Genomic DNA, 15,573 nt, shown 5'->3' with positions numbered 1-15,573 from the left:
ATTAAATCAAGATATTAAATCAGGTTATTAAACCGGGATATTAAACCCTGGGATATTAAACCAGGATATTAAATTGGGATATTAAACTGGGATATTAAACCCTGAGATATTAAGCCGGGATATTAAATCAGGATATTAAGCTGGGATATTAAATCGGGATATTAAACCCTGGAATATTAAACTCTGATATTAAACCCTAGGATATTAAACCCTGGGATATTAAACCAGGATATTAAACCGGGATATTAAACCCTGGGATATTAAACCCTGGGATATCAAACCAGGATATTAAACCCTGGGATATTAAACCCTGGAATATTATATCGGGATATTAAACTAGGATATTAAAGCCTGGGATATTAAACCAGGATATTAAACCGGGATATTAAACCCTGGGATATTAAACCAGGATATTAAACCAGGATATTAAACCCTGGGATATTAAACTGGGATATTAAACCCTGGGATATTAAATCGGGATATTAAACCCTGGGATATTAATCCAGGATATGAAACCATACCCGGGCTGCTGCGGGGATGAGTTGGATAAACTGCCAAAAAAACCGATTGGATTTTTGGGAATGTCGATGGATGAGAGTCCTGCAGCGAGACAGAACCGCCCTGAGCAGGGATTTGTGTTTGCAGGGCGGGAAGGGAATCCTTTCCAAAGCCTTTCCAGGTGGGATACAGAAGCCCACCAGAAGGTGCTTTGGGTCCTTTTCTCCTCCAAACCAAGGGAGGCGTCACCACTTGGGAGTCACAACCACCGGTTTTCCAGAGCAGAGGAATTTCTGGCACGGGAATGGCCTTTTCCCAGATAGGAAGCCTTTTCCCAAGGCTATTCCCAGCAAGTATTCCCAGCTTCTTCCCCCTCCCAGGAGCAAAATCCATGGGCTTCCCGTGGACTCCCTGTGGTTCTTCCTGGGTGGAATTTTGGGGGATCTGACCCTCCAAAAGCCACCTCTGAGGGTGCCCTCGGTGCCACTGCCCTTCCTGTGACCAGAAATCTGAATTCCAAGGGCAGATCCCTTCCCAATCCTGCCCATTCCCAGCTCCCACCCCCGGGAAGAGAAGGAAACCCCTCACCCTGAGCCCCAAATCCATGGATCCGTCCCACCTCTGACAGCCCCAAATCCATGGTTCTATCCCACCTCTGACAGCCCCAAATCCATGGATCCTTCCCACCTCTGACAGCCCCAAATCCATGGATCTGTCCCACCTCTGACAACCCCAAATCCATGGTTCTATCCCACCTCTGACAGCCCCAAATCCATGGATCTGTCCCACCTCTGACAGCCCCAAATCCATGGATCCTTCCCACCTCTGACAGCCCCAAATCCATGGATCTGTCCCACCCCTGACAACCCCAAATCCATGGATCCTTCCCACCTCAGACAGCCCCAAATCCATGGATCCTTCCCACCTCAGACAGCCCCAAATCCATGGATCTCTCCCACCTTTGACAGCCCCAAATCCATGGATCTGTCCTACCTCTGACAGCCCCAAATCCATGGATCTGTCCTAACCCTGACAACCCCAAATCCATGGATCTGTCCCGCCTCTGACAGCCCCAAATCCATGGATCTGTCCCACCTCTGACAGCCCCAAATCCATGGATCTGTCCCAACCCTGACAACCCCAAATCCGTGGATCTGTCCCACCTCAGACAGCCCCAAATCCATGGATCTCTCTCACCTCTGACAGCCCCAAATCCATGGATCTCTCCCACCTCTGACAGCCCCAAATCCATGGATCTGTCCCACTTCTGACAGCCCTAAATCCATGGATCCATCCCACCTCTGACAACCCCAAATCCATGGATTTGTCCCACCCCTGATAGCCCCAAATCCATGGATCTGTCCCAACCCTGACAGCCACAAATCCATGGATCTGTCCCACCTCTGACAGCCCCAAATCCATGGATCTGTCCCAACCCTGACAGCCCCAAATCCATGGATCTGTCCCAACCCTGACAGCCCCAAATCCATGGATCTGTCCCACCTCTGACAGCCCCAAATCCATGGATCTCTCCCACCCCTGACAGCCCCAAATCCGTAGATCTGTCCCACCTCTGACAGCCCCAAATCCATGGATCTGTCCCAACCCTGACAACCCCAAATCCATGGATCTGTCCCACCTCTGACAGCCCCAAATCCACGGATCTCTCTTACCTCTGACAACCCCAAATCCATGGATCCGTCCCACCTCTGACAGCCCCAAATCCATGGATCTGTCCCACCTCTGACAGCCCCAAATCCATGGATCTGTCCCACCTCTGACAGCCCCAAATCCATGGATCTGTCCCACCTCTGACAGCCCCAAATCCATGGATCTGTCCCACCTCTGACAGCCCCAAATCCATGGATCTGTCCCACCTCTGACAGCCCCAAATCCATGGATCTGTCCCTTTGACAGCCCCAAATCAGGAGCTGACTCCGTGCTCGGCTCCATTTCCACCCCTGGCAACCAGACTGGGACCATCCCAGCGGATCCCAAACATTTTTCGGGATAACCGGTCTCCGTCAGACCCTCGGGACTCACGGTTTTCCATGCACATTCCTCATCCATCTTTCAGTTCAGGATGATTAATCCCAACAATTCACATTTTGGGGCACTCATGCCTTCCCTGGCGTGTGGATGAGTTTGGGAAACACTTTTATTTGTGTGGGAATTCCCACTTATTCCCTTCCTTTCACCCATCATTCCGAGGGCATTCCCACCCTCGTGTCCATCTCTCTCCGTGTCTCCTTTTTCCAGGGGGACACCACGACTATTTTTGGACCCCAGGGCTACAAAGGCAACAAAGGAGATCCCGTAAGTTTGTCTCTGGTGGATTTTGGAAGTTGTTCCTTCCCTGTGCTTGGATCCGGCGGGATCCTCCCAGGATCGATGAGCCCATCCCAGAATTCCCATCTTGCCTTCCAGGGGGAACAGGGACTGCCGGGATTTGATGGAGACAAAGGAGAGAAGGGAGAGGATGGACCTGTGGGAGACAAGGTAGGAACCTCCTGGGGGGACTCAGACAGGGGAAGGTCTCTGGGGAGATTCCCTGGATCCCTGGAAGTGTCCCTGGATCCCTTGGAGCAACCTGGGATAATGGGAGGTGTCCCTACCCTTGGAAGAGGGTGAGGCTGGATGATCCTTAAGGTCCTTCCCACCCCAAACCATCCTGTGATCCCATAATTTCCCCACTGGAAAACCCAATGGGAGGACAAACTCCCCCAGTTCCATCCTGGAAAGGGAGAGGAGGGAGCTGGGTTGGGATTTGGGAATGTGACCCACGCCCCCTGTCCTAAATCTGATCCCACAAACAGTCTCTTTGGGCACCTTCCTGCAGGGAAGGATCCCTCTGGGATAGGAGGGAGCCAGGCTGGGATTTGGGAATGTGATCCACACCCCCTTTCACAAATCTGGTCCCACAAACAGTCTCTTTGGGGCCCATTCCTGCAGGGCAGGATCCCTCTGGGATAAGGAACCATCCAATTCCTGCCTCTCCCTCTCCCTGCTGGAGCTGCTCCTTCAATCCCTGCATCATTTGGGAATTCCTGGTTGGCTCCTCTGCCAGGAGAAACTCCTCCAGTTCCCTCCTGGAAAGGGAGAGGAGGGAGCCGGGCTGGGATTTGGGAATGTGATCCACACCCCCTTTCCCAAATCTGATCCCAAATGGTGTCTTTGGGGCCCATTCCTACAGGGCAGGATCCCTCTGGGATAAGGAACCATCCAATTCCTGCCTCTCCCTGCTGGAGCTGCTCCTTCAATCCCTGCAGCCTTTGGGAATTCCTGGTTGGCTCCTCTGTTCCCGTTTTTCCCTCTTCCCTCTCCCAGAGCTCCCTGGGGAGGTCTCAACTCCCACCTTTTCCCCTTCTGGAAACCCTCCCGCTCCCAGCTGAGTCCCAAATGGAATTTCCATGGGATTATCCCGCCCATTCCCATCTCCTGGTGATGGATTTTGCCTCAAAATCCCACCCCAAGGGCTGGGAATCTGCTGCTGGATCAGCCTGGAGCTGGGAATAATCAGCTGGAGAAATCTGAGCGACTCCAAGAGCAGCTGGATGGACATCCCATTTTCAGTATTCCTAGAAATAACAGGGTTATTTAGCTGTTATTTAAATGAAAAATAATACAAAATAAAAAATAATATATATTTAAAAATAATATATAAAATAACACATAAAAAGCTCCTAAAGTAGGAAGACTCTTGGCCAAATATCTGAGTTTTTGCTGTGGAGGAAACCCTTGGAGATGCTCCCATGGGGTGGGTTTTAACTCAGATAAAAACCCATTTATGATTTCTGTCAGTTAAATAAAAATAATATGTAATAAAAAATAATATATATTATAAAATGGCACGTAAAATAGCACATAAAAATTCCAAGGGGATTTAACAGGTGGATTTAAATTTTAGGGAGTCAAAGGAGAAGCTGGAGCCAAGGGAGTGATGGGGATTTTCGGAGCCAGAGGCCCCGTGGGGCAGAAGGTGAGTGCAGAGAACACAAATATCCAGGTGTGGCCTGGCAGAATTGGGGTGTAAAAGCACAGAAAATGGTGAAATCATGTAAAATTGGTGTGTGAAATCACTCAAAAACTGGTGTGTAAAATCACACAAAGCTGGGGTGTAAATCACAAAAAAATGGTGTGTAAATGACACAAAATTGGTGTGCAAAATCGCAAAAAAATGGTGTGTAAATCACACAAAATTGGGGTGTAAATCACACAGAATTGATGTGGAAAATCACACAAAACTGGAGTGTAAATCACACAGAATTGATGTGTAAATCGCACAAAATGGATGAGTCAAATCACACAAAATTGGTGTGTAAAATCACACAAAATTGATGTGTGAAATCACACAAAATTGATGTGTGAAATCACACGAAAGTGAGGTGAAAAATCACACAAAATTGGTGTGTAAATCACCCAAAAATGAGGTGAAAAAATCACACAAAATTGGTGTGTAAATCACACAAAAATGAGGTGTAAAATCACATAAAATTGATGTGTGAAATCACACAAAACTGATGTGTAAAATCACAAAAAACTGGTGTGCAAATCACAAAAAAAATGGTGTGGAAGTCACACAAAATTGGTGTGTAAATCACATGAAACTGATGTGTAAAATCACACAGAACTGATGAGTAAAATCACACAAAGCTGGGGTGTAAATCACAAAAAAATGGTGTGTAAATCACACAAAAGTGAGGTGTAAAATCAGACAAAGCTGGTGTGTAAATCACACAAAACTGGTGTCTAAATCACAAAAAAATGGTGTGTAAATCACAAAAAATTGAAGTGTAAAATCACAAAAAATTGATGTGTGAATCACACAAAATTGGTGTGTAAAATCACAAAAAACTGGTGTGTAAATCACACAAAATTGGTGTGTAAATCACACAAAATTAGTGTGTAAAATCATTCAAAATTCGTTTGTAAAATCGCCCAAAACTGATTGTAAATTACTCAAGAACTGATATTTGAAATCACACAAAATTGATGTGTAAAATCAGACAAAATCAATGTGTAGAATCACACAAAATCAGGGTGTAAATCACCCATAATTTGTGTGTAAAATCACCCAAATTTGATTGTAAATTCCTCAAGAACTGATATTTAAAATCACACAAAATCGATGTGTAAAATCACACAAAGCTGGGGTGTAAATCACACAAAAGTGAGGTGTAAAATCAGACAAAGCTGGTGTGTAAATCACACAAAATTCATATGTAAATCACAAAAAATTGATCTGTGAAATCACACAAAATTGGTGTGTAAATCACAAAAAAATGGTGTGTAAATCACAAAAAAATGGTGTGTAAATCACACAAAATCAGTGTGTAAATCACACAAAATTTGTGTGTAAAATCACACAAAACTGATGTGTAAAATCACACAAAATTGGTATATAAATCACAAAAAATGGTGTGTAAATCACACAAAATCAGTGTGTAAATCACACAAAATCAGTGTGTAAATCACACAAAATTGGTGTGTAAAATTCCACAGAACTGATTGTAAATTACTCAAGAACTGATATTTAAAATCACACAAAATTGGTGTGTAAATCACAAAAAAATATTCCATTATTTTAGATCCCCTCATCCCAAAATATTCCATGATTTTAGATCACCTCAGCTCCAAATATTCCCTAATTATAGATTTCATCATCTCCAAATATTCCATTATTTGAGATTATCTCATCTCCAAATATTCCCTGATTTTTAGATCACCTCATCTCCAAATATTCCCTGATTTTTAGATCACCTCATCTCCAAATATTCCCTGATTTTAGATTTTCATCTCCAAATATTCCCTGATTTTGTATTTTCTCATCCCAAAATATTCCCAGATTTTAGATCCCCTCATCTCCAAATATTCCCTGATTTTAAATTCTCTCATCCCAAAATATTCCCTGATTTTAGATCAACTCATCCCAAAATATTCCCTGATTTTAGATCACCCCATCCACAAATATTCCCTAATTTTGGATTCCCTCCTCTCCAAATATTCCCTGATTCGAGATCCCCTCATCCCAAAATATTCCCTGATTTTTGATCACCTCATCTCCAAATATTCCCTGATTTTAGATCCTCTCATCTCCAAATATTCCCTGATTTTAGATTCCATAATCTCCAAATATTCCCTGATTTTAGAATAACTCATCTCCAAATATTCCCTGATTTTAGATCACCTCATTCCAAAATATTCCCTGAATTTAGATTCCCTCATCTCCAAATATTCCCTGATTTTAGATTTCATCATCTACAAAATTCCCTGATTTGAGATCACCTCATTCCAAAATATTCCCTGATTTTAGATCTTCTCCTCTCCAGATATTCCCAGATTTTCCATTACTCATTCCAAAATATTCCCTGATTTTAGATCCCCTCCTCTCCAAATATTCCCTGATTTTAGATCACCTCATCCCAAAATATTGCCTGATTTTAGATTGTTTCATCTCCAAATATTCCCTGATTTTAGATCACCTCATCCCAACATATTCCCTGATTTTATGTCCTCTCATCTCCATATATTCCCTGATTTTAGATCCCCTCCTCTCCAAATATCTCCCAAAAATATTCCCTAAAATCTCCTCGTCCCCTCTTCCCGCGCTCCTCCCTATTCCCAGAGGGATCTCAGCTCTTTTCCAGGATAACCCATTCCCTGTTTTCCTTGCAGGGAGAGCCGGGAGAGCCGAGTTTGCCGGGCCCTGCCGTGAGTCGGAACGTTTTCCTTCGGAATTCTTGGGGTTGGAGCTGGGATCGGACCTCTGGTTGTCCCCCCCTCGGGATGAGGGGGTGGGATGAGGGAACGGGGATCCCAAAAAAATCCCATGGTCAAAGAGGTTTTGCTGGAAAAAAAACCAGCTCTGGGAATGTTTTCCTAGAATCACAGAATTAACCGGGTTGGAAAAGAAATCCCAGAGATCATCGGATCCAACTCTTGATCCAATGGGTTGTTGAAGGAATTCCTGGCTGGGAGGGTGGGAAGGGGCTGGAATGGAATTCCCAAAAAAGCTGTGGCTGCCTCTGGGTCCCTGGAAGTGTCCAAGGCCGGGTTGGAGCAACCTGGGATAGTGGGAGGTGTTGGGATTGGAACTGGAGGTTTTTAAGGTCCCTTCCCACCCTGACAATCCTGGGATTCCATGATTCTGGATTCCCTCTGCTCTGGAGCCAGGCTGGGAGAGCTGGGAATGTTCCCCTGGAGAAGGGAAGGCTCCAGGGAGACCTTGGAGTCCATTCCAGGGCCTAAAGTTGCTCCAGGAGAGCTGGAGAGGGATTTGGGACAAGGGATGGAGGGACAGGACACAGGGAATGGCTTCCCAGTGCCAGAGGGCAGGAATAGGTGGGATATTGGGAAGGAATTCCTGACTGGGAGGGTGGGGAGGGGCTGGAATGGATTTCCCAGAGAAGCTGTGGCTGCCCCTGGATCCCTGGAAGTGTCCAAGGCTGTGTTGGAGCAACCTGGGATAGTGGGAGGTGTCCCTGGGGTTGGAAGTGGATGATCCTTAAGGTCCCTTCCAACCCAAACCATTCCACGATTCCCTAATTTTGCACTAAGGAACGCAGGATCCATACATTTGTTTCTTATTTTTAATATCTTTGAGGGTTTGTTTATCCCGGGAAAATTTTATATATCCTTAAGAAATTGGATTATGGGTTGTTTATCCCAGGAAAAATTTATATATCCTTAAGAAACTGAACTATGGGATTTTAATCCCAGGAGAAATTTTATATATCCTTAAGAAATTGGACTGTGGGTTGTTTATCCCAGGAAAATTTATATATCCTTTAAGAAACTGGATTATGGGTTGTTTATCCCCGGAGAAATTTTATATATCCTTAAGAAACTGGACTGTGGGATTTTTATCCCATGAAAATTTTATATATCCTTAAGAAATTGGATTATGGGTTGTTGATCCTGGGAAAAATTTATATATCCTTAAGAAATTGGATTATGGGTTGTTTATCCCAGGAAAAATTTATATATCCTTAAAAATTGGATTATGGGTGGTTTCTCCTGGGAAGGGAAGGGATAAAAACCCGGGAAAGGGATAAAAACCTAGCTGAAATTCTGAGGTGGACATTCCCAACTTCTCCCTTTCCATTATCCCAGCAAACATGGAGCATGGAAGCCCAGGAGGTGGGAGAATTTCTGGGAAAAGGGGTTGGGAATTGCTGCAACTAAAAACCCAGGGAAAGAGATAAAAACCCTGGAAAGGGATAAAAACCCAGCTGAAATTCCAAGGTGGACATTCCCAGCTCCTCCCTTTCCATTATCCCATCAAACATGGAGCATGGAAGTCGGAGAATTGGGAAAGCTTCCGGGAAAGGGGGTTGGGAATTCCCGCACTCTAAAAACCCAGGGAAAGGGATAAAAACCCTGGAAAGGGACAAAAATCCAGCTGAAATTCTGAGGTGGACATTCCCAGCTCCTCCATTTTCATTATCCCATCAAACATGGAACATGGAAGCCCGGGAGGTGGAAAAGCTTCGGGAAAGAGGGTTGGGAATTCCTGCACCTAAAATCCCAGGGAAGGGAGAAAAACCCAGCTGAAATTCCGAGGTGGACATTCCCAGCTTCTCCCTTTCCATTATCCCATCAAACATGGAGCCTGGAAGTCCGGGAGGTGGGAAACTTCCAGGAAAGGGGGTTGGGAATTCCTGCACCTAAAAACCCAGGGAAAGGGATAAAAACCCAGGGAAAGGGATAAAAACACGGGAAAGGGATAAAAACCCAGCTGAAATTCCAAGGTGGATATTCCAAGCTCTTCCATTTTCATCATCCCATCAAACATGGATCATGGAAGCCTGGGAGATGGGAAAGCTTCCAGGAAAAGGGATTGGGAATTCCTGCACCTAAAAATCCAGGGAAAGGGATAAAAACCCAGGAAAAGGGGTAAAAATCAGGGAAAGGGATAAAAACCCAGCTGAATTTCCAAGGTGGATATTCCAAGTTCTTCCATTTTCATCATCCCACCAAACATGGATCATGGAAGCCCGGGATGTGGGAAAGCTTCCGGAAAAGTGGGTTGGGAATTCCTACACCTAAAAATCCAGGGAAAGGGATAAAAACCCTGGAAAGGGGCAAAAATCCAACTGAAATTCCGAGGTGGACATTCCCAGCTCCTCCCTTTGCATTATCCCATCCAACATGGAGCATGGAAGTCTGGAAGGTGGAAAAGCTTCCAGGAAAAGGGGTTGGGAATTGCTGCTCCTAAAAACCCAGGGAAAGGGATAAAAACCCTGAAAAGGGACAAAAATCCAACTGAAATTCTGAGGTGGACATTCCCAGCTCCTCCCTTTCCATTATCCCATCAAACATGGAGCATGGAAACCCGGGAGGTGGGAAACCTTCCAGGAAAAGGGGTTGGGAATTGCTGCTCCTAAAAATCCAGGGAAAGGGATAAAAACCCAGGAAAAGGGGTAAAAATCAGGGAAAGGGATAAAAACCCAGCTGGAATTCCGAGGTGGACATTCCCAACTTCTCCCTTTCCATTATCCCATCAAACACGGAGCATGGAAGTCCGGGAGGTGGGAAACTTCCGGGAAAGGGGGTTGGGAATTCCTGCACCTAAAAACCCAGGGAAAGGGATAAAAACCCAGGGAAAGGGATAAAAACACGGGAAAGGGATAAAAACCCAGCTGAAATTCCAAGGTGGATATTCCAAGCTCTTCCATTTTCATCATCCCATCAAACATGGATCATGGAAGCCTGGGAGATGGGAAAGCTTCCAGGAAAAGGGATTGGGAATTCCTGCACCTAAAAATCCAGGGAAAGGGATAAAAACCCAGGAAAAGGGGTAAAAATCAGGGAAAGGGATAAAAACCCAGCTGACATTCCAAGGTGAACATTCCCAGCTCCTCCATTTCCATTATCCCATCAAACATGGAGCGTGGAAGTCTGGGAGGTGGAAAAGCTTCAGGAAAGAGGGTTGGGAATTCCTGCACCTAAAAACCCAGGGAAAGGGATAAAAACCCAGCTGGAATTCCAAGGTGGACATTCCCAGCTCCTCCCTTTCCATTATCCCAGCAAACATGGAGCATGGAAGTCCGGGAGGTGGGAAACTTCCGGGAAAAGGGGTGGGAATTCCCGCACCTTTTGATGTTTGGCTTGGATCCTTTTGGGACGTACCCTTTTCCAGCTAATTCCCGGTTTCCTCATCCGCCTGGAGCCGCTGAGCCCGAGGCTCGTGCCTGGCTCCAGCCCAAAAATCCGCTGGAATTCGGGCCTGGAAGCGTCTGGAGCCGCTCCAAGATGGTTTTTTGTGTCGTCACGGGAGCGGTGACTCAGCCCCGGGCCCTGGGGTTGGGTGAAGCTGCTCCAGCAGCACTTGAATGACCAAAAGATCCTTTTCCAACCACTCAAATTCCCTGGAAACTGCTTTTTATCCCAGCTTTTATTGGCCTGGAAGGAGCCAGAGTGGAAATCTGAGGGGAGAAATTGCCATTTCCATTCGGCTCCTTCCCCTTTTTTAAACTGCTCAACATTTTTCCTCCGCCTTTTCTCTCTCTTTTTTTTTTAATTATTTTTTAACTATTCTTTTTAATTTTATAATTATTATCTTTTTAATTATTATTTTTATTTTTAATTATTATTTTCATTTTTTAATTATTATTTTTATTTTTTATTATTATTGTTATTTAATTATAATTATATTTTAATTATGATTTTTACTCTGTAATTATTATTTTTACTTTGTAATTATTATTTTTACTTTTTATTTACTATTTTTAGTTTTTAATTATTATTATTTTAATTATTATTTTTATTTTAAATTATTATTTTTATTTTTAATTACTATTTTTACTTCTTAATTATTATTTCTACTTTGTAATTATTATTTTTACTTTTTATTTACTATTTTTACTTTTTACTTATTATTGTTTTTAACTATTATTTTTATTTTAAATTATTATTTTTATTTTTAATTACTATTTTCACTTCTTAATTATTATTTTTACTTTTTAATTATTATTATTTTTAACTATTATTTTTATTTTAAATTATTATTTTTATTTTTACTTGCTATTTTTACTTCTTAATTATTATTTTTACTTTTAATTCTTATTTTCATTTTTTAATTATTATTTTTAATTTTATTTTTATTTTTGCTTTTTAATTATTATTTTTATTTTTAATTTTTGTTTTCATTTTTTCATTATTATTTTTACTTTTTAATTCTTATTTTCATTTTTTAATTATTATTTTTACTTTTTAATTATTATTTTAAATTTTTATTTTTATTTCTTCATTAATATTTTTACTTTTTAATTATTTTTATTATTTTTAATTATAATTTTTACTTTTTATTTCTTATTTTTACTTTTTAATTCTTATTTTCATTTTTTCATTAGTATTTTTACTTTCTTTTTCATTTTTATTTTTATTTTTCATTTTTTTTACTTTTTAATTTTTATTTTTATTTTTTCATTAGTATTTTTACTTTTTAATTCTTATTATTATTTTTAATTCTTATTTTTACTTTTTAATTCTTATTTTCATTTTTTAATTATTATTTTTATTTTTAATTTTTATTTTTATTTCTTCATTAGTATTTTTACTTTTTAATTATTTTTATTATTTTTAATTCTTATTTTTACTTTTAATTTCTTATTTTTACTTTTTAATTTTATTTTCATTTTTTCATTATTATTTTTACTTTTTAATTATTATTTTTATTTTTAATTTTTATTTTCATTTTTTCATTAGTATTTTTACTTTTTACTTTTTATTTTTACTTTTTCATTAGTATTTTTACTTTTTAATTATTATTATTATGTTTAATTCTTATTTTTACTTTTTAATTCTTATTTTCATTCTTTAATTCTTATTTTTATTTTTAATTTTTATTTTTATTTTTTCATTAGTATTTTTACTTTTTAATTATTGTTATTAGTTTTAATTATAATTTTTACTTTTTAATTATTATTTTTATTTTTAATTTTTATTTTTTCTTTTTTTTAACTTTTTAATTCTTATTTTTATTTTTTCATCATTATTTTTACTTTTTAATTCTTATTTTCATTTATAATTATTATTTTTACTTTTAAATTATTATTTTTATTTTTAAATTATTATTATTAATTTTTTTTTTATTTTTAAGTTTTTCCCTCCTTTCCCATCTTTCCCTTGGAAATCATCCCGTGCTTGTCCCGCTCCCCTCCCCCCGGAGCAGGGACAGTCCCTGTGTCCCCTGGGGACACAAAGATCCTTTTCCAACCGGTCAAATTCCCTGGAAACTGCTTTTCCCGGCTTTTATTGGCCTGGAAGGAGCCAGAATGGAAAATTGAGAGGAGAAATTTCCATTTCCATTCGGCTCCTTCCCCTTTGCAAAGGGCTCGACATTTTTCCTCTGCCTTCTCTTTCTCTTTTTCTTAATTATTATTTTTATTATTTAGTTATTATTTTTTAATTATTATTTTTAATTATTATTTTTACTTTTTAATTATTATGTCTATTTTTAATTATTATGTTTATTTTTAATTATTAGTTTTAGTTTTTAATTATTATTTTTACTTTAAATTATTATTTTTATTTTTAATTATTATTTCTATTTTTAATTATTATTTTTTTTTTAATTATTCTTTTCAGTTTTTATTTATTATCTTTACTATTTAATAATTATTTTTATTTTTAATTATTATTTTTATTCTTAATTATTATTTTTATTTTTAATTATTTTTATTTTTCATTATTATTTTTACTTTTTAACCATTATTTTACTTTTTAATTATTATTTTTATTTTTAATTATTATTTTTATTTTTATTATTTTCATTTTTAATTATTATTATTATTTTTTTATTATTATTTTCCGTTTTTATTTATTATTTTTACTATTTAATCATTATTTTTATTTTTAACTATTATTTTTATTCTTTATTATTTTCATTTTTAATTATTTTTATTTTTTCATTATTATTTTTACTTTTTAATTATTATTTTTATTTTTAATTATTATTTCTATTCTTTATTATTATTTTTATTTTTCATTATTATTTTTATTTTTTCATTATTATTTTTACTTTTTAATCATTATTTTTATTTTTCAGTATTATTTCTATTCTTTATTATTTTTATATTTAATTATTTTCTTTTTTAATTATTAGTTTTGTTTTTAATTATTATTTTTCTTTTTTATTGTTGTTTTTATTTTTCATTATTATTTTTATTTTTAATTATTATTTTTATTCTTAATTAATTTTTTATTATTATTTTTATTTTTCATTATTATTTTTATTCTTTATTATTTTTATTTTTAATTATTTTTTAATTATTATTTTCATTTTTCATTAGTATTTTTGTTTTTAATTATTATTTTTCTTTTTTCATTGTTATTTTTACTTTTCATTATTATTTTTACTTTTTCATTATTTTTTTCTTTTTCATTATTATTTTTATTTTTTCCTTATTATTATTATTTCATCATAATTTTTACTTTTTAATTATTATTTTCATTTTTAATTTTTATTTTTAATTATTGTTATTAAATTCTTTTATTATTTTTTTGTTTCTTCTCTTTTTCCAACTTTTCCTTGCCCTTGGAAAACCTCCCCAACTTTCGGCCTCTCAGTTGAGCTCAAACTCTTCCTAAAACCACCTGGAATTTTTTCCAGAATGAGGAGAACTGAGAATCCCCTCGGGATGGAAAAGGAGGGGAAAAAAATAATAAAAATAAGAGAAAAAAAGAAAAATTATATGAAAAAATAAAAATATTAATTAAAATTAAAAAATAATAATTAAAAATAAAAATTATAATTTAAAATAATAATAAAAAAGTAAAAATAATTTAAGAAGTAAAAATAAAAATTAAAAAGAAAAATAATAATTAAAAATAAAAATAAGAATTAAAAACTGAAAATAAGAATTAAAAAATGAAAATAAGAATTAAAAAGTAAAAATAAGAATTAAAAAGTAAAAATAATGATTAAAAATAAAAATCATAATTAAAAAGAAAAATAGTAATTAAAAAGTAAAAATAATAATTAAAAATAAAAATAATAATTAAAAATGAAAATAAGAATTAAAAATAAAAATAATAATTAAAAAGTAGATATAATAATTAAAATAAAAAGAATAATAAAAATAAAAATAAGAATTAAAAATAAAAATTAAAAGTAATCATTAAAAATTAAAAATTGTAATTAAAAATAAGAATTAAATATAAAAATAAGAATTAAAAATAAAAATAAGAATTAAAAATAAAAAATAATAAGAATTAAAAATAAAAATAATAATAATAAAAATAATAATAGAAATAATAATTAAAAATAAAAATAATAATTAAAAATAATAATTTAAAAAAAAAGAGAGAGAAGGAAAAGGAAAAATGTTGAGCCCTTTGCAAAGGGGAAGGAGCTGAAAGGGAATGGCAATTTCTCCCCTCAGATTTCCACTCTGACTCCTTCCAGGTAAAAAAAGCTGGGAAAAAAAAGCACTTTAAAGGGAATTTGACTGGTTGGAAAAGGATCTTTTGGTCATTCAAGTGCTGCTGGAGCAGCTTCACCCAGCCCCAGGCAGGGGGATGAGAGTAGGGGGGGCAAAAAACCAGGAAAACGAGGGAAACTCATCCCAGAAAACCTTAAAACCCTCGAATTTTTGTCAGGATCTTTCAGGATCAGCCTCCGGAGGAGCTTTTCTTTTAACCCATCCCCTTGGGAAAATCCCTTGGCCAGATGGTCCCTGCCGGGATATCTCGGAAAACTCCGGGCACTTGTGAGATTCCGAGGAAACTCCGGGCCTGGTTGGGTTTTAACCACCCCACCAACTGGTTTATTACCCTCCAAACGAGCACTGTATCCCAGCAAACACAGAATATTCCCGTTATCCCTGAATTTTATGGCCCCTTTTACGGAATATTCCCATTATCCCCGAATTTTATGGCCCCTTTTTTACGGCCCCAGCTGGAACTTCCCCCGTCAACCGTGTCAACAACCGGGGAATAATTCCCAGGATCGTGTCGACAACCAGGGAATAATTCCCAGGAGACAACATTTGTTGCCTGAGGGGCCAGGTGGATTTTTTTCCCCTGATCCAAACGAGCCCCGGTTTGGCTCCCAAAAATCCGCTTTTTCCT

General features: G+C 37.4%; 1 protein-coding gene across 1 annotated transcript in view; it reads left to right on the top strand.

Moving 5' to 3' along the window:
* Positions 1 to 15,573, top strand: part of LOC116786776 (collagen alpha-1(VII) chain-like) — a 114,896-nt gene that overhangs the window by 79,048 nt on the left and 20,275 nt on the right. The window contains 4 exon segments of the mRNA XM_032687741.1: positions 2,758 to 2,814; positions 2,926 to 2,997; positions 4,406 to 4,477; positions 7,174 to 7,209. Of these exon segments, the coding sequence (XP_032543632.1) occupies positions 2,758 to 2,814; positions 2,926 to 2,997; positions 4,406 to 4,477; positions 7,174 to 7,209 (237 nt within the window).

Source organism: Chiroxiphia lanceolata, chromosome 5 (assembly GCF_009829145.1).
Source record: "Chiroxiphia lanceolata isolate bChiLan1 chromosome 5, bChiLan1.pri, whole genome shotgun sequence".
NCBI classification, from domain to species: domain Eukaryota; kingdom Metazoa; phylum Chordata; class Aves; order Passeriformes; family Pipridae; genus Chiroxiphia; species Chiroxiphia lanceolata.
The sequence above is the reverse complement of the archived record's forward strand: the minus strand, read 5'-3'. Positions and strand labels throughout refer to the sequence as shown.